The 18,723-nt window shown below is 35.5% G+C and overlaps 1 protein-coding gene across 4 annotated transcripts; it reads right to left on the reverse strand.

The window, feature by feature from the left end:
* Positions 1-2,378: 2,378 nt before the first annotated feature.
* On the reverse strand, positions 2,379-10,217 carry LOC122319345 (kinesin-like protein KIN-7F). Of its 4 annotated transcripts, none has more exons than XM_043137367.1 (15): positions 9,789-10,217; positions 9,265-9,539; positions 8,482-8,937; positions 7,907-7,996; positions 7,701-7,801; positions 7,488-7,601; positions 7,334-7,415; positions 7,179-7,246; positions 7,025-7,090; positions 6,804-6,928; positions 5,831-6,167; positions 4,768-4,872; positions 3,643-4,692; positions 3,136-3,455; positions 2,379-3,030 (listed from the first exon to the last, which is right to left on the reverse strand). In XM_043137367.1, the coding sequence occupies exons 3-15, from the start codon at positions 8,690-8,692 to the stop codon at positions 2,712-2,714; spliced, it is 2,988 nt and encodes a 995-aa protein (XP_042993301.1). In that variant the 5' UTR covers positions 8,693-8,937; positions 9,265-9,539; positions 9,789-10,217; the 3' UTR covers positions 2,379-2,711. The 4 variants fall into 4 exon arrangements, with proteins under 4 accessions (XP_042993301.1, XP_042993305.1, XP_042993302.1 ...); XM_043137371.1 differs by having other exon boundaries at positions 3,682-4,692; positions 9,789-10,214; XM_043137368.1 differs by lacking the exon at positions 9,265-9,539.
* Positions 10,218-18,723: the final 8,506 nt, after the last annotated feature.

Raw genomic sequence — 18,723 nt, forward strand, 5'->3', positions numbered from 1 at the left:
ACGGAATGGATTCCCAACCCGTGGCCACAGGCGGAATCAGATCCAAAAGACTGCTAACCCCAACACACAGGGTGTAACAGTGTACAACGGCCAATGAAAGCAATAAAAAAGATGAATGTATGCAAGTTAAGAAAAAATGCATGTATGTAGGAAAGGATGTATGCATGAATGTATGTATGAAAATATGTATACATAAACAAACTCTTTAAGAAATGACGGTAGTGTGGCGTGAGAAACTGTTTTACGAGAAGAAAACATTTTTAAAGAAAATTCCATCTCGCAACATTTTAAAATGAATTACATGTCCATGCATGATATGTATATGATATGTATGGAGTGATGAATGCATGACTAAAAACATATGTTATTATATTTTAACTGTATGAAGTAATGCTTACGAGTCATCGACTCATTTTAATTTTTATGTGTGCCCTCCCAGAGACAAGATAAGCACGACGTGTCAGGACGGGCACAGCCCAAGGGAAAGAACGTGAAAGCCTAGACATGTTATTTTGTACGAGAGACTTTAATTATGAAATTTAATATTTTCCACTATAACCTTTTAAATTAAGAAACGAGTTTTATTTATAAACATTGAGTCTTTTGTATCCTAGCACGAAAGAAAAGAAAATTTCAAAAGGAATTTTAATTCTCGTCTATTTTTATTAAAATCATTTTCTAAATGACCCACCATAAGGACGGGCGTTACACGTATGCCCAAACCTGGATGCCTTTAGTCTTTGTACCCCTTCTTCTCAGCCCATCACGTATAAGCACTTTTAGACTTCTGCTCTAGGGTTATCTCAATTGGCCGACACCCTCCCCTTCTTCCATTGTTGGCATGTAACATTTTTCCACAGTTCGACAAGAGTTGGATAGAAACTAGTAACATGCAGCAGCTAGCATGGTGGTTGTTTGTTGTCACGAGTTTTTGGACCATGGAAACAAAATAATACCTTCCCCATATTTTCTAAAGAAAAGCTTTATTATGGCTAGCTATATGTACGTGAACTCGCAAACTCTCTCTCTCTCTCTCTCTCTCTCTCTCTCTCTCTCTCTCTCTCTCTCTCTCTCTCTCTCTCTCTCTCTCTCTCTCTCTCTCTCTCTCTCTCTCTGTGTCTGTGTGTGTGTGTATGTTACCGCACGTTTTCTTTAACTAAGGATCAATTAAGACGAAGATGAAGTGGTTCTCTCCTTTAGCCAATCAAAAACAACAAAGAGCAAAACCAATCAAGCCGTCGTGGTTGTTTGATCTCATGGCACTACAGTACTTACGCGGCATGAAAGCTAGACTGTATCAAAATCGTCAATGGCGCGCGACTGTCCCAGCTTGGTTTATCACAATATATATAGTCAAAACCAATTTATTGATCCCATATTCCTTTTATCATCTCTGTATAAATATGTTGAATTTGTTGTAATAAAGTGTTAATTGTTAGTATTTTACAACCCTTCTACTCATCTATTTTGTAACTCTTTATAAATATATAGAATAATGCTCACTTAAAAGAAAGAGAAAAAGGACTACCGCCATTTCGAAACAAACAAAATAAACCCTTCCAACGTCTATATATAGCAGAAATAAAGTTGTGGTGCAGGAAAAGCTCCTAGACACTGTACCATGAGTATTTACAACACAATTAAAGGAATGGGATACACTGCGAAAACATTTGAGAGAACTATATAATGGTATGTTTGAATGTTTGGAACATTTCATAAATTTGTGAATGGTATTAAAATAGTTTGAATAAAAATGTTTTATTGGATTTTAAGAAATGAGAGAGGACTTTGAATAAAAATATTATAAAATTATTTGAATATTATTTTTTAATATTATTTTTGTTTTGAGTTTGTAAAATTTGTATTTATTTTTTTATGTGATTAATATTAATTAGGAAATGATGAGATGAAAAGGTTGAAAATTTAAATTTAAAAAGTGTTTTGTATTTGAGTTATGTGTAAGAATGAAATTATAAAAAGTTTTGAGAATTCTGAAATTTATCGTACCATCTGAACATGCCGTAAATGGAGGACGAATGGGAGTTTTAACTCCAATTTGCAGAATCTCAAAAGATGTCAAGAGTTTGCAATGATCTTAAGAGATCAAAATTTAAGATTCATTACAATTACACACTGCAAATAATGAAATCACTAACGAAAGCAACTCAGCTACATCCTTTCATAAGGAAGAGAGCTGGCTGAACACGAGCTGCTGCATGAGCATGAGCTGCACATGCCATCTTAATGTTTGCATCACAGCTCACTTCGGCATATTAAAGTCAATGTGGGTGAGGTCAGGCCTATAAGTAGTCCGTCCATATTTTCTATGAAGTTTAGGAAAAGCATGACCAAAAGAAAGAGAAATGAAGAAAATATAAGATCACGAAACATTAATGTTATTGGTATGAAACCGTATACAACACACTCCTGTTTCCAGCTCTGATTATTTATCATCAGAGAAGACTACTTTAGAAAAAAGGAGAAAACATGAGCATTGCAATTGCGTATATTTCTAAGCGGGGAAATTTTACAAGCTTTCTTACAATCAACTGCAAGCAGAATCAGAAGATATATTGAAGATTCCTGATGAAATATTTTTTCTTTTACTGTTAAATTCGTGACAAAATCATACTGAGCTATATAAAAAAACGGAGCTCTAGGAGTCACTAAATATCTGCATGGATTTTCTGTTTGAGGATCTAGAAACAAGCTTACGGGAGATACTTGTTGGATTTCCAGCGAAAAGATCTATGGGCTGAGTATCGGGGTGTGAAGCTGAGCCCAAACATTTCCTTGAAAGCCTTACCTGGCTCAACAGAACCAACCAGCTTTGCAACAAGATCAGCACTCTCTGTGATGTGGTCCATGTTTCTTGTGTCGGTCCACAAGCAGTGCACCAACTGCAATGTCCTGTGCTTTGTATTCAGTCCAATACCCCACTTAAGGTATAGGTTCTGTCTATCTTGTTTTGAAAGCATCTTCTGCATTTGCCTGCCCAGCATCTGCCTCTCACGTCGTAGAGCCTTCATGCTGTTCACAAAAAGAAACACAATTGAATTCTCTTAACTAACAAGGTAAATTGAATTGAATTTAACAAAACCTGCGACCTTGAAGACGAGGTGTAATTAATATCACCTTGAAGTGGGTGTCAGTATTTCACCATCTTCGACAGTTTGAGAACCTTGGGAAAAAATTTGATGAATGAAGGAAAGCCTCCTGAGCTCCACTTTCATGTAAATAGAATCTGTTGGGTCACCATTGAATAGCAGGAAGAAGTAGGTCCTGTGAACCAATGAAATATTGCAAGCATGCCAAAGTTCTAAGATTTCTCTTTGAAGCCTTTTGAATTCTGAAGGCCATCTGGAAGGACTTCCTGTATCAACTTGCACTTGGTCCAACCCAACCTCTTTAACACTCCTTGCAGAAGCTATGGGCTTTGGTTCCATCTCCAGTATCTGCCAGACATGAAAATCCATGTTAAACATACGACAGTATCTGGATTCTCAAAAGTTAAAAAAAGAAACACAGTTCTTCGTGAAGTTCTCAATTAAGGAAATACAGATATGTTCCGTGTAACTAATTATCCACGAGGTTTTGTGAATGGATATGATAATCGATAATTGATTTTGTATAAACACTCACCACATGATCAGAATATTGATTCTCACACTGAAGACCTACCATTTCATTTATCCCTGCAGTTGAAGTACATCTGCTGTTACTATCTTCATCAACTGGACTTTTGGCATCCAGCACTTTAAGCTCGTCACTACCAACAATCCCTGCTGAAGTCTGAGATTTATTTCTTGATAAACTGTCAATGAAAGCATCATATTTCAAGGTAGAAAGTTTTCTCTGAAGACCCTCAGGTCTTCCAGTAAAGTCTTTCTCAAACCCAATTGGAGTGCTCTCATGCTTTTCTACCTTCTCAAACCATGGCGAAGTCATGCTAGTCATAAGACTTGATTTACAACTTCTACTTCGAGTTAATCTCAAGCATTTAGAGCTAGGCATATAATTTTCTATTGACAGTGGAGATGGACTTTCAGGGGATGGAACTACAAAACCAGGAACAAAGCTTTTCAAATATTTGTCTTCCTTCGACAGGTGTGAACCCAACTCTTGATTTGCTTTATCTCCATTCTCAACTGCCATTAATCTGGAGGTAGCTGTGTTTGCTACAGGAGATGACATACTTGAGTTTGTGTATTTGTTGAGGCTTGAATCAAACAATTTTTTGTTTACATATCTGTCTGGGCTTGAGTCTGACATTTTTGAGTTTACATATATTTTTGGGCTTGAATCTGACATATTTAACTCCAAAAATCTGTTCGTTATTGGCTCTTCCATCTCAATGCATTGAACCACTTTACAAATATCCTCTGATTTATCATCAGTCTGTTCTTCGGTCTCCTCTTGATAACAATAAGGTCCAACAAATTTTGGAACAGTAACCATCAAGTGTGGGGAGGAATGCTTCGGTGAAAAGTTCTGTTCGAAGTCAGGAAGTTGGAATAAGTTATCATCAGAACTACTCCTACTGTGTCCGCCTGAATATTGAGATGCATCACAAGATCTGACACCAACATCAAGGCAGTGAGGATCTGCCAAAACGGTTGTCTCAGACATTTGATTTTCAAAGATCCATGAAGTACGCACTCGCAATTTGGGGTAATGATGATCTAGAGCTGCCTGCAGAAAGGACAATCTAAGTTTAGTGTAAGGTAGACAAGGGAAAGAGGATACTTGTGTCTATTCCAGACATACCTGTACCAATGCAGGTTTATCATCACCAACCAGTTGCAGGAGATCGTTGACCTGAGAGTGAGCAAGGTCTCGTTGCAGAGTCAGCTCCTTTATCTCTTTCATCAGCTGCATGATCGGGAAAGGAAAAATAACCATAAAAATCCAGGTTTTAGCCCATAAAATTGATGCTGCACGTTGCATGAATGGAGAAAGCAGTACAATGTCTTTATAGGCATATGGATCAGCTTATGGTCAGATCAGAGGTCACATGGCATAGTAACACCCCCAGTTCCACATGCACAAGCACATAATTTTTAGAAAGATGATGAAGATAAAGTACAAGCACATAATTTTTAGGAAGATGAAGAAGATAACTACTTTATGAGCACCAGATACCGATAAAGTTAAGTACTGGTCAAGTTTTATGACACTAGTAACCATAACAGGTTCATTGACTGTCTCTTAATAAAGTTGATTGACTGTCTGTTAATAAAAGTGAAATTGCTATAACCCTGTTTTCATGGTTTTTAGGTTACTCCAATTTTGCTCAAGGTTGTCTTAACAAGTAAATATCTTCTTGGTATTGCATTAATAGCAATTTGTCTTCCATTATTCCATTATTCCCTAATGATTAATTTTCAAGGCCAACCCACTCTCTTTGCCTGAGTTATACGTTTTTGTCACTGTAGTGATAATTTGATGACATACGAAAAGTAGCTGAGCTAGGGGTAAGCACCACTACTAGGATAAGGTTAGAATTGAGCAATGGGAGTAATCTTATATTTCCTTATGCACCTAAGCACCAACCTTAAGGCTCTACAAGCGGAGATTGACAAATAGAGAGGATGATGGAAGTTAGAGAAATACATTGATCTGGTGTGGCTGGATGAACAAAGATGAATCACAGTGATGCTGGCAAAATTTACCAACTCTAATAAAGTTTCATTAGTATGTATAGTTATTTACATATATCACTAATATTAATAAAATGTAAGCATTTTTTCTTTATATTAGCGAAGGACACCTGAGGTACTCTGGGAATTTAGTAGGAAGCTAATTTATTAATAAAAACCCTATTGATTACCTTTTCAATCTGAAGGTCCTTTTCCCTAAGTAAGGCAGTTGAATTAGATGTAACAGAACTTAGTCCTGAACTTCTCAATTCACCCTCCAATCGAGCCAGTTCTCTCTGCAAATTCTTCACCAATACTTTATCAGACATGACTACATTGACTTTAGCATTGGTCGACACATCTTTAGCACAACTTGCAAACAAAAGAGTGTTTCTTGATTGCTCAACATGACTTCGTGCAGGACTCATGGTACAGATGATGGCAGTTCTAGCATTCCCTCCTAAAGAGGACTGCAGTATGCGGGTCAGCTTCGAATCTCTAAAAGGTACATGTCCATTTCTTCCCTTGCTGAATCCAAAATCAAAGTTAGCTGTATTAGCAATAAATATAGTAATTGTTCATTCTATGCTAGGGTTTCATTCATAAAATGAAAGACAAGCACGTACAGGATTCCATGCTACAATAGCAACTATTTTAACAAATTTCTGGAACAACAATCAGAATGGCTACCCTAGTCAATCCTCATAAATTTATAGTGTGATATTTGATGGCACAATATATACATGATGACAACAAAATGTTACATTAAGTTGCAAGGCTACAATTTGTAACATGTTAATTCAAAAGGAACATGCTAGCCATGTTATTAGTAGTCTTATATTGCATAAAATGTTTATCAACAAATTTAAGGGCCGAAATTTGATCACCAAAGTTGAAACCCCTAACCACTCAAATTAGTGAATCATAAAGCTAGGCATAAAATTGAGGTGCTGCTAGGAAAAACCAGTGCTAACACTGTAACCGAGTACAACAAGTAAGAAAGTATCATTAGTAACTCTTAGGCAATTTCACTGACATGTTCAATAAGAGTCCTTTCACTGAATGTTCATGGATTTAAATAAGCTAAAAGCACAGGCAGCAACAAGTATAAATCGTGACTTCAGTGAACTGCAAAAAGTTAAGATTCAAGCTTGACTGGCAAACCTGAGCTTACGGATAACAGTTCCCAGAGTTAACAAACTGCGATTTATGTGACAACCTTCTTTCAACCTTGCACCAGCTGATAACGACTGAGATGCACGCTCACTTCCTGCAAGGTCAACAAAGTTCTGTACCAAAACAAAATGACATTGTTGACATCGTTGCTCATACCAATTGAACCATGGTTTTCTTCTTTTTCCTAATAAAAATTTAGCGACTCATACCACGGTAGCTGTAAGGGAGCTTGACTTGTCATTTCTAATAAACTCGCGTGCTGAACTTTCAATTGTCTGACGGAAACACAATATTCAGTAGGAGCAAATGTGAAAAATCATCAGGAATGGTTCATTCAAATTTTATGATGACAACCAGTTATACCAGTCTAAGAATCTGATGAGATCTGGAGCTTGCTTCATTCAAGAATGTCTCCCCAATTTGTCTCTGAGCTGCAAAAATAAACGAGAACATTGTTTATGGGTGCAGTCACACATGATATAGTGAAAAAGAAAGACTAGTTCATCCTTATTCCTTACCTTCACAGACCGATAAAAGTTCTTTAAAATGGTTCCAGTCCTTCAGAGTTGCCTCTGTGAGTTTCTCTACAATAGTCCCTCTCTATCAGATTAGAAAACTATTAGTTGAAAGAACCTTCATATACTCTTCAGCATATAAAAAAATGATAATCACCTCTGGATCATCAAGAAGTCTTAACGGGGTATTGTCTGCACTTAGGAGGTCCCTGACAGATTCATTGTAAATCTCCATGGCAGAGAACTTCAAAAGAAAGTCTCTTTCATTGTGCTAAAAATTCACATCATTGGATCAAATTGATGGAACCCCTGGAAAATAATGAAATGCATAAAAATAAATAAGGGAAGCCAAAATTGATATTTCAATTACCTTCTCCATGTAGTCGTAAATATCTGCCACAGTGTAGTCGGTAATTCCACTCATGGTATACGTCTTTCCACTGCTTGTTTGTCCATATGCAAAAATACTTGCTGAAAAACAGGTTGCCATTGAAAATAATGTAGATGTTAAGGGGTTACAGGAAAATTTCATGAAACAGCAATAATGATAAAGAAACCAAAACTTAAGGTACTCACCATTTATACCGCTGACGACTAGAAGTGCAACTTCCTTCGCTCCTTCTTCGTATACCTGCCTTGTGGAGCAATCACTCCTAAATACTCTGTCTAAAACCAAAAATATACAAACAAAAAACCACATATCAGAAGAGTAATAAATATAAAAACAAAACCCAAGTCAGATATGTTAAACATAATATCAATACAAATGCTTTTTCTAACAAAACCACAGACCAATCAATATCCAAGTTAACATTCGGAAAGAGTTTATCATATCAGTATGGCCAGGTTTAACCGAAAGCTGGGGATAAAGTCAGAATTATTAATGACAGATGAATTTGAAAAAGAGAACAAACAAAGCAAGAGTAGCAGAAATTCCAAATCCTAAAATCGGAATCCAGTTCAAGCAAAAATTTCCATTATCCAGAAGACTGGAGTGAAATTGGGCATTGCAGCAAATGTGTTAATATATTCTTGGTAACCAAGATGAACGCATCAATGATATGCCATAATTGACACAATTTGACTAATAAGACCCAGTAAATGCATCAGCAAAAGAGACTAAATTTGTAAATGTAATAACGCTTTCTTACCAAATGTATAGGCAGTTGGGTACATGGACCGCTCAGAAACTGAAAGGTTATTCCTGTATATGACAGTGTCGTCATTGATGCATTCCCACTCCGACACATCATTAGTCACAATCTCCTTCTCGTTCAATGGCCTCAGCCGAACTGAAACAACTATATTCTCCTCACGGCCACTCGGCCTTTGCATTAGCTCTTCTCCACCAGCTGCTCCCATTACTCAATATTCCTGCTCTTCTTCCAATACCCACCTCGAAGAAAGACTGGAATAGAGACCATATATCAAGAAATCAATGAGTCCTGATAAAGACCACCTGTCGTTGCCTCTTTTCTTCGGCTCCTCAGACTTTTTTCCTCGCCATTGGACTAACGCGTAACGGTTCCGACTATTCAATAAAGCAACCGTTGTTGGTTTTGCACAGAACTCAAAAGGCCACCAAAACTTTCTGCCACAATCATGATCTGCATCAACAAACTAATCATGGGTCAATGCAAACTCAACCACATTTTGTCCGACTTTCTTAGATCAGGAACATCAGACTGCATAGATACCCAATAAATAATCAAACTCTTATTTTCTTCCTGAGACAAACAAATAATAGGCTTGTAGTTTAATGGTAATCTTGCAGTTTTTTTTTTTTTTTTAAATGGTCCCCAATTACAGACTGTCGCAGTCTTCCTCACATGTTAGACATCTAGAATATACATTGTTAGTGGAAGAAAAAACAAGCACATGCGCATCGAGAGAGAAAGAGAGAGAGAGCTCTATATCGAGGTCTGAGAATTCACCGTCATTTTCAAGGAATGTTTGTGATATATGGAAGATTCTTCACTAATTCCATGTGCAGTTTAGTGCCCTGCACAGAGAGCTCCGAAAATGGCCGTCTGACGGTCTGAGATTTTATTTCCAGACGAAAATTTGTTTTTGGCGGTTTCAGCGTTTTGTTTCTAAATCCGCAATCTATTATAACTTGACGAGTTCCGACAAAAAATGCTAGTACATTTGAGCAAAAAAGAAACTTTGATGCACCAAAAAGTCGAATTAAAGACCAAACCCAGATTTCCTGCGTACAACGAAAAAAAAAAACAAAAACAAAACAAAACATAACTTGACCAATCAACCACAAATTAGGATACCAATTAGACTGTGTTGAGTTGGATATAACCGGAGATGAAGACCCCAATCCAAATCTCAACTACAAACGCCCGATATACATACACACAAAATGAAAATGAAAATGAACAAACATTTCGAGGGGAGAAAAAAGAGCTAGATTCTTAAAGCAAGAGAACACAAATTCGGAATCACATACTTTATTCTTCCAAACCAAACAAGGCCGTAGAATTTGCGTGCATTGTCACAATCAACAGCGTAAACGTTCTTTTCACTTAAAAAAGAAAAATTGCCTCAATTTAATGACATTGTCTCCCCTCCTGCAACGGCGATCTCCAGAACTCAAAACCAAAAAATATAAATTGCATGTCACAATCTTCAAACTATTTTGAAATATGAGAAGGAGATTGAGAAGTGAGAAGAAAAAGAAATCTCCCCCTCCTCTCTCTCTCTCTCTCTCTCTCTCTGTGATTTATGATGAGGTTCTGAAAACTACGAGGGAATTGAGGACTAGTGGTGGTTATGGCGTCGACTTCGTTTATTTTTACTTTGTTTTGTGAATTGCTTTTTTTCCGCTGCCTCTGAATATTCTCAGCCTTCGAATTAAAAAGGCTACCGCGCTGAGCGAGACGTTGAAAAACCGCGAGAGAAGGGATGACTTCTTTTGTCCTTCTTATTTGACTTTAATTTGTGAGCCAACAAATTAGCTGCACCACATGAGATGCCTTCCAATGTGTAATCAAAACTATATTAGCATCTCTTTCTTCCCCCACCTTTTTTTTTTAAGATTTGGGTGATGGAGTAAAAGATAGATATAAATATGAAGTGTCTATCGCAATATGAAGTGTGTATCATAATATTTATTAAATATTTAATATTGACTTAAACAATTCACTCGAACAATTATAAATATTGTGGAATACACTTCTTGTATTTTTTTTTTTTTTGGTTATTTTTGGCTCTAGAGTTTAGTTAAAAAACTCTAAGCAAATATTTGAAAACATATCTCATCTAATCTCATTTCATTTTCAGACATTATTTAAACACAAATATTTTCAAACTAATTGTTACAATTTTTTCAAACTAATCATTAAAGCTTTTCCAAATTCTCAAAAAAAAAATTAATTTGTTCAAATCTTAAAATAAAAATTATATTAAAAAAATTATATTTTAATAATATTTTAATTTTATAATATTTTTTATTCAATTTTTTCTCTCTTATTTTTCAAAATCTAATAAATACTTAATTCAAATTATCTTACTACTATTCACAAACTATCTTACTACTATTCATAAAACTTTCATCTCTTATCTCATTCCCCAACCAACTATAAAAAATCCAAATCTATTTTTTTTTTCCCTAATCAATCTATAATATATAAAAAATTAAAATATATATATGAACCAGTCCAGTTTGGTTTTGTATAACTTTATATACAAATTAAAGTTATATATAACATTATATATAGTATATAATTATACATAAAATCATTTTGTAATATATGATAAATTACTAATTAATATAATATTAAATTTTAAAATCTTATATCGCTATAGCTTATTATATTAATAGTTATACTAATATTACGTGGTGCACATTAATAGTTATACAAATACTATATCACTATATATTATAATATACTATAATATATTATATAATATATAATATAGTATATTAAAATTGGAAAACCAGATAGGAAATCGGTAAAATCGAAGTATCAGTTTATAAGGGTAATTGGTGCATAATCAGTTTTGAAAAATGAAAAACTGGTGCATACCGGCTCGATCCTAAATTTTGTTCCAAACTAAACCGAACCGGACCGGTTACACTCCTACCGAGCATGAATTTCATCCTAATTGGTTTCTCTACTTGGTGGGATGAGCTTTGGAGGTGGGAGTTCAAAGCTAGAGTGTCCTAGAAGTTTTGTAGAGCAATTTGTTGACAAAGTTCTTTCATTCTCGGTCACTTGATATGGATGAAGTGCTCGAGCAAGTTGGGTGGGCTGGTTTACTTGGTTTCAGAGTGTTATTGCCAAGTAGTATGAAACAAGCTTGATGCTCGACTCATAACGTGTGTGAAGCTTAGTTACAAGATGTATCTTTACTCGGATGTGAGAACTTTGCTTATGCCCGAACTTAACACTTTGCTTCTCATTGTGTTCACCATAGTGGCGAGCATTGCCACTTGCCTCTTGGCCAAGCACTTTTGCTCTCCCCCGTGGTATCAATACTCTTAGGTCACCTAGTGGGATGACAACTTTGCTCATCTTTATGGGAGAAGGCGCTTTTGATCAACATAGTACTCACCTAAAAGGGCGGCAAGCACTTTTGATAACACATAGTCCTCGCCCAGAGCAAGTATTTTGTAGTGGCCCCTAGGATGAACACTTTTTCTCGACTCTCTATTGGACAAACAGTCTTAGCCCCTAACTGAACCATTCATGTGATTTTATGGTTTTTGCTGGGGTTTGACCACTTCTTGCTTTCTCTTGGGTTCAAGTACTCTTTCCTCGCCCATATGAGCACTCATTGCTTGCTCCTAAATTCAAGCAGTTTTGCTTGCCCCTGGTCCGAGCACTTGCCTCCCATAATGTTTTGAAAACGTCACTATTTCTCTTATTTTTCTTCAAACTTCAAATAAGCTTTATAGGGGAGCAAGGCATGTGCTCTTATTCAAGATTATTGAGCAAGATCAATTTTCACAAGAAGTTGCTCAAAATAACCAATAAGAGGAAGAAAATAAGTCCTTACTTGGGATTCGCAAACAAGGCCAATGCTTTTGCTTAGGATTACCGAGCAAGGCATCCTAATTTTAGCGAGTTTCATGAGAAAGGAAGGTGCTCGCCCCTAGGCAAGCAATGTGAGAAAGCAAATTGCTTGCCCCTCCCTGTGAGCACTACAGAGAAAGAAGGTGCTCACTCTAAACTAGAAATAGGGAAAGCAATGTGCTCTCCAACCAGGCGAGCATCATAGAGTGCAAAAGTACACGCCTGCCCCACGAATGCGAAAGTGCTCACCCCTAAGCTAGGAACGTGAAGGAGCATGAAGCCCATGACTTCGGTGAGCATTGAGAAAAAGCAAAGTGACAAGAGAACAAAATTGCTTACTCCCTAAACAAGAGGCAAGCATTGCTATCATATTTTGAATGCTCGTAAAAGCATACACTTCAATTTATTTCGCTTAAGATTATCGCTTATCAATTTCACCTATAATGAGATCATAGCTAGTTAGTTCCTTATATCAGAAATTCAGAATTGTAATATTTGGAAAGGTCCATTAATCATTAAAAGCTCATTTTATTTAGGAAGAAAAGGAGGACAGTACCCTAGCTAGCTACGTACCAGATCTACACGTGCTTAAAGCTATGCATGCATGGAACACAATCATATGACTTGTTCAAGCAATGTCCAAATTAGATATATACTTAGAAAACAATTAAAGAAGGTGATTCTTTAGAAAAAGTAGGGGCATCATGTCAATTGTCCAATTAAGTAATGCATGTCGTTGGGTGCCATATATATATATATATATATATATATATATAACTGCAGAATTCTGAGCATTTGGAATCACATGCAATGATGCAAGACATTCATGAACCTGTGCTCTAGGTACCAGATCAAAGTCAAGGTACTGGTCATGGTCCAGTACGTCTCAATGCCTTGTGATCACTTTTGACATTTTATATCCCTTTTTTCCTCTCTCGTCTATATGAAGTTGTCTATGACTTTCTAGATATCTAATTATTTAATGCCGCAATAATTAGCTAGTTTGTGTATTAATAGGTATGTAATGACACATATATCCTCAATCAAAACTATAGGCGCGCATTTAATTTCTGGTAAGCAATAGATACATAAACACTTGTGTATAATTAGGGTTAAGTAGGCATAACGCTAGCTTTATATATAAATGCAATTTATAGCTGATTGATTGGTAGAGGCCAACCAATTGTGAAACAGCTAAATGTACATAATTTATATTAATTAATTTGATTTATAAGTCTTTTGATCTCTTAACAAATAAAAATTAGTATATTAATGCTATTGACCCAACTAAAACTTAACGTTCAGATGATCTTTTTGACGTAGCATCACCACCTTTTTTTTTTTTTTGGATAACAAGTCAAAACATTCATTCATATCAAAGAGTTCTTACAAATAGAGTTTTTATCAAGCCAAATGGCTTGACTTACAAAAGAAGGACATGAATCCCACCACATAACAATGTCTTCAACTTCCCTTGCATATCTTGCCAATTGATGGGCAACACCATTACCCAATCGATGGACATGCTCAAGTCTTGTGTCTTCAAAACCATGCATAAGCCTTCGAATATCTTGTAAAAGGAAATCAAATTCCGTTAGACACTCAAGATCTTCATTCAAACAGTTGACAAGAATCAAAGAATCAGATTCTAATATGATTTTTGGTTCCCCCCATTGAGCACACAGTTGTAGGCCTCTCAATAAAGCAATGGCTTCAATAAATTCAGATGAAGAAACCTCCCTTTCCACCTTACTAGCAGCTACCACAACATCCCCATTATGATCTCTCAAAATAATCCCAACTCCAGCAGAAAAAGAGTCACTAAAAGTAGCACCATCAACATTTAATTTCAAACAACCTATGGGAGGGGGATGCCAATACACAACATGATTAATCCTTTTATCAAACCCAGGAAAAACCTACACCTTAATATACTCTTGTTTTAATGACAAAGCATTATAACAGCAGTATAAATATTCAGAGATGCATCCTCATAAATAAACTTGTTTCTCCTATTCCATAGTCCCCAAGCAATTACCAAAAAAGTAGCTAACACATCATGAGAGCCTCTATCACGAGCCAAGTTTGCCAAATCCCAAAAAGAGAGATCAGAAACAATCTCCCCTAATTCAGGACAATAATCCATCCGCACTTGTCTCACATCATTGCAATAAAATAAAGCATGAGCAGCATCTTCCACACAATTAGAATAGATAGCACAAACATCATTCTCAAGCACATGTTTAAGTTTTAAATTCTGGAAAGTTGGTAGTTTTTCATGACACGCCCTCCATGTAAAGATCTTAATTTTTTTAGGGAGTTTCAGTTGCCACAAACATTTCTAAAAAGCTGAAGCCATGCTCTCCCTTGAGTGCTGCCCCATATCATTTGAGATACCCTGCTGTAACATTCGATAAGCATTTCTAACTGAATAAATTCCATTTTTCTCATGTACCCAAAACAAAGAATCTTTAGTATGAACAGAAATATTAAGCTGCAGAATTTTCTGAACCACATTTGGATTGAATAGAGCTCTTAAAGCTTGTAAATTTCACCATCCCGTACTTATATCAATCAAAGAATGAACTTTTAAATCTGCATCAAGCTCAGAATTAGTGAGCTTAATATCACCATAGTTTATTAAAAAAAAAAGCCATAAAAAATATTTAAACTAAATAGACGTTCAAAAACATAATTAAAAGTAGAATACTGAATATCTAGATAATTCTCTCTATCTCTTTTATATTTGTATTTCTTTAATAAACTACGTAATATCACATAGTAATTTTAGGTTAAGAAAGCCATTTAAGCGATAACTCTTATGCGGTCATTATTTTAAATAGGAGCGGGCTATGCCGCTACTTGATTTTTCTTTTTATATTTTTTTAATAAATTTAAATATTTTTTTAAAAATAAAAAAATATATCAATATATTTAAAATTACTTTCTTAATTATTAAAAAAATATTTTGTTGCCTAGATGACTAACGCAAGAGGGGGTGAATTGAGTTGTATTAAAAAAATAACAATTATAAATCAAATATATAATATAAAATATAAACAAAATATGAAATAACAATAAATATAAAGAGTAAGGGTAAAAGAGAAGCAAACTCAGTATGTTAACGAGGTTCGGCCCCACTGCCTACATCCTCGCCTCAAGCTACCCCTTGAGGATTCCCAAATTCACTATTCAACCTCCTTCAGGTGGAGATAGAAACCTATTACACCTTTGAACAACACCGCTACAAAGGATTCGTGTAGAACACCCTCTACACTTGCAATCACCTTACAAGTGGTGATTCAACTATTCTCCGTATAGAATACTTTCTATACGCACAAGGGTTATACACACCCTTTTTCTGATACAAAAGTTGATAGTGGGTAGGTTATCAGAAAACACTACTCAATGAGTGAAATAAGAACAATACAGCACAAACTATATCTCTCAAAATGAACAAGGATTAAGACTCAATACTTAGAGAAGAGAGAATGAAAGTTTTGAATGAATGTTGTATGCTCTGGATGTTGTAAATGTGAAGTTCTCAAATGATCTATTTATAGGCATATAAGACTTCATATTCAAATTTAAAAAGATTCACATGTCAAAGACAACATCATTCATTTTTTCAAAAAATTCAAATAAAAGGTTCTTCTTTTTCAATTGTCAAAGACAACATCATTCACTTTTTCAAAAAAATCAAACCTAATCTTTTACTTTTGGCATATGACAAAATGAGCACACTTTCCTTTTCAAAAAATTCAAACCTAATCTTTTACTTTTTGCATATGACAAAAGGAGCACACTTTCCTTTTCAAAAAATTCAAACCTAATCTTTTACTTTTTGTATATGACAAAATGAGCACACTTTACTTTTCAAATTTTTCAAACAAAATCATCTACCTTTTGTATAAGTCTAAAAAAGCATCAATCACTTTTGAAAATATTCAAATAAAACATGCACATGTGAAAGATGACAATCAATCATCTTTAATATTTTCAAAGTTCAACCCTTTAATCAAGGCGTGCACATGCAAAAGATGACAATCAATCATCTTTCAAAATTTTCAAATTTAATTTTCAAAAATATTCATGCACATGTGGAAAATGTATTTTAATGCTTTATGATAAAATATTAATTTTGAGCATTAATCTTAATTTCGAATTTTAAGAGATTTACAACATTATTCTATGACTTTAATGTGAACTTGTTTCCTTCTTACTCATGCTTGATTCTTTGATGTGCTTGATTCCATTGTGTGAACAACTTGAGCTTGAAACTCCTTTATTCTTTTGAATTCATTTGTTATCATCAAAATCTATATGTAGATTTATAATCACATAAAACTTAAAACCTTGGATTCAATATATTTTTTACTCAACAATATACTTAAACGGTACACTTGAGTAGGCATATTAACTTTTTCCTTTTAAATATTCCAACATTAAGATATTGAGGACATGAGGTGTACGTAACCCATGTCAAATTAATAGTCAATAGTGTCCTAGAGTACTATTGACATACATGCATTGGGCTGGGCTGGACTGGGCTGGGCTGGGCTGGGCTGCTAGGTAGCTGAATTCATAGATAATAATAGATCAGCGAAATGCTATAACCTATATATATATATATATATATATTGTTATGAAACTATCGAAAAGTAAAGAGAGAGATAGATTTATTATAAAACTTTCTAAAAGGAGAGAGAGAGAGAGATAGAACTCAGAGAAGTTATGAAACTTATGAATTTCTTAAAGAATTCAACGATATATATAGGCGTACAAAGGGAACTATGCTAGCTTACTATGCAGTACTATGCTGGCACTGTGCATATGTCGGCCATTCACTATGCTAGTCACTATGCAGTACTATGCTGGTACTATGTACTATGCTATGTCGGCCATTCACTATGCCAATTACTATGCAGTACTATGCTGGCACTATGCACTGTGCTATGTCGGCTATTTATTATGCCAGTTACTATGCAGTACTATGCTGGCACTATGCTGGCACTATACTAGCACTATGCACTTGACGACTAGATAAATGTGGTCATACAATTCAAAATAGTTTATAACACTTCCCCTTTGGATGACCATATTTAAAGAATATGTCTCGTTAAAACCTTGCCAAGGAAAAACCCTGTGGGAAAAAACCAATGGCGAAGGAAAAAGAGTACAGTATTCATGTGTATCGCCGAGTGCTTTAGGATTGCCTCATTAAAACCTTGCAAAGGAAAACCCAGTGGGATAAAACCTTAGCGAAGGAAAAAGAGTACAATCAGCACGAGTCTTCAAGATATTACTTCCCCTGAAAAGTACATAATAACAGCTCTTCAAACCTCCGCATTCCAATGTTCTGCATAATCTTCTTAAATGTTGCAGTTGGCAGTGCATGATAACAGGTCTTCAAACCTCCGCATTCCAATGTTCTGCATAATCTTCTTAAATGTTGCAGTTGGTAGTGCTTTAGTGAATAAATCTGCCAGATTTTTACTTGACTGTACCTTCTTGATATCAATTTCAACTTTCTTCTCATGAATTGCAATGATCTTCTTGTGTGTATCTGAAAGATAACTCGCATCTGTACATCCAACTAACTGTGGACTTGATCCATGTTGATAAAATAATCACAATGGATCTTTCTGCTCATCACTACTCTTCTGGAGTTGTACTCTTCTGGAGTTCTTGTAAATAACATAGTTAGTGGAGAATTCATCAATATTAAACCGTTAACCTCATTTTTTAATAAAAACGGTGGCCAGCCTTTTAAGATCAGACAAGCACCGTGGATTTTCAACTCCTCTGTAGGTGTCAAGCGTGCTGTGAGGCACCGCAGTTGTCAGGCGCCGCAGAGCTATGAAGCTATATTCCATCTCTTTTCTCTTGCTTCACGAGAGATGCTGTATCATAATTTTCTCTATAAAAGAGATATTCAGCTCATCTTCATTCGCATCTCATCTTCTTCACTTTTCTGTAATCATACTGCATTTTTACTCTGCAATTTCTTTCTGCATTGTTATCCTGCAATCTCTCTCTGCAATGGCTCAGCAATCTTCTTAGGATCAATATATGAGGTATTCGGCACCTCGTTCATCAGCTGTTCCTGCTTCTACCACAGGTGCTATCATGCAATATAATGATCTGACTCGTAAGTCAGATAATGAAGCTATCTATGAGCTTGTGAGTCTCGGTACCCGATACTCATCATCCATTGTCGCATTTTCTCAGCGACTGCAATCCAGAACTTGTGGGGTTGACGATCTCCACGAGAATATTGCTATACTTCAGCGACTTCTTCTGGAGTCCAACATGAAGATAGAATCAATAAAGAAAGAGAATAGGAATTTAAAATCCTTACTTAAA

Source organism: Carya illinoinensis, chromosome 8 (assembly GCF_018687715.1).
Source record: "Carya illinoinensis cultivar Pawnee chromosome 8, C.illinoinensisPawnee_v1, whole genome shotgun sequence".
Taxonomy (NCBI): Eukaryota; Viridiplantae; Streptophyta; class Magnoliopsida; order Fagales; family Juglandaceae; genus Carya; species Carya illinoinensis.

Bases quoted from the DNA above. Each gene is read 5' to 3' on its own strand.
- LOC122319345 (XM_043137368.1), bottom strand. From the start codon at position 8,692: ATGGGAGCAGCTGGTGGAGAAGAGCTAATGCAAAGGCCGAGTGGCCGT. The intron at 7,602-7,700 runs GTAATTGAAATA...GTGAATTTTTAG, and splicing joins TTTACGACTACATGGAGAAG to CACAATGAAAGAGACTTTCT. The intron at 4,873-5,830 runs GTAATCAATAGG...CCGATCATGCAG, and splicing joins AGGACCTTCAGATTGAAAAG to CTGATGAAAGAGATAAAGGA.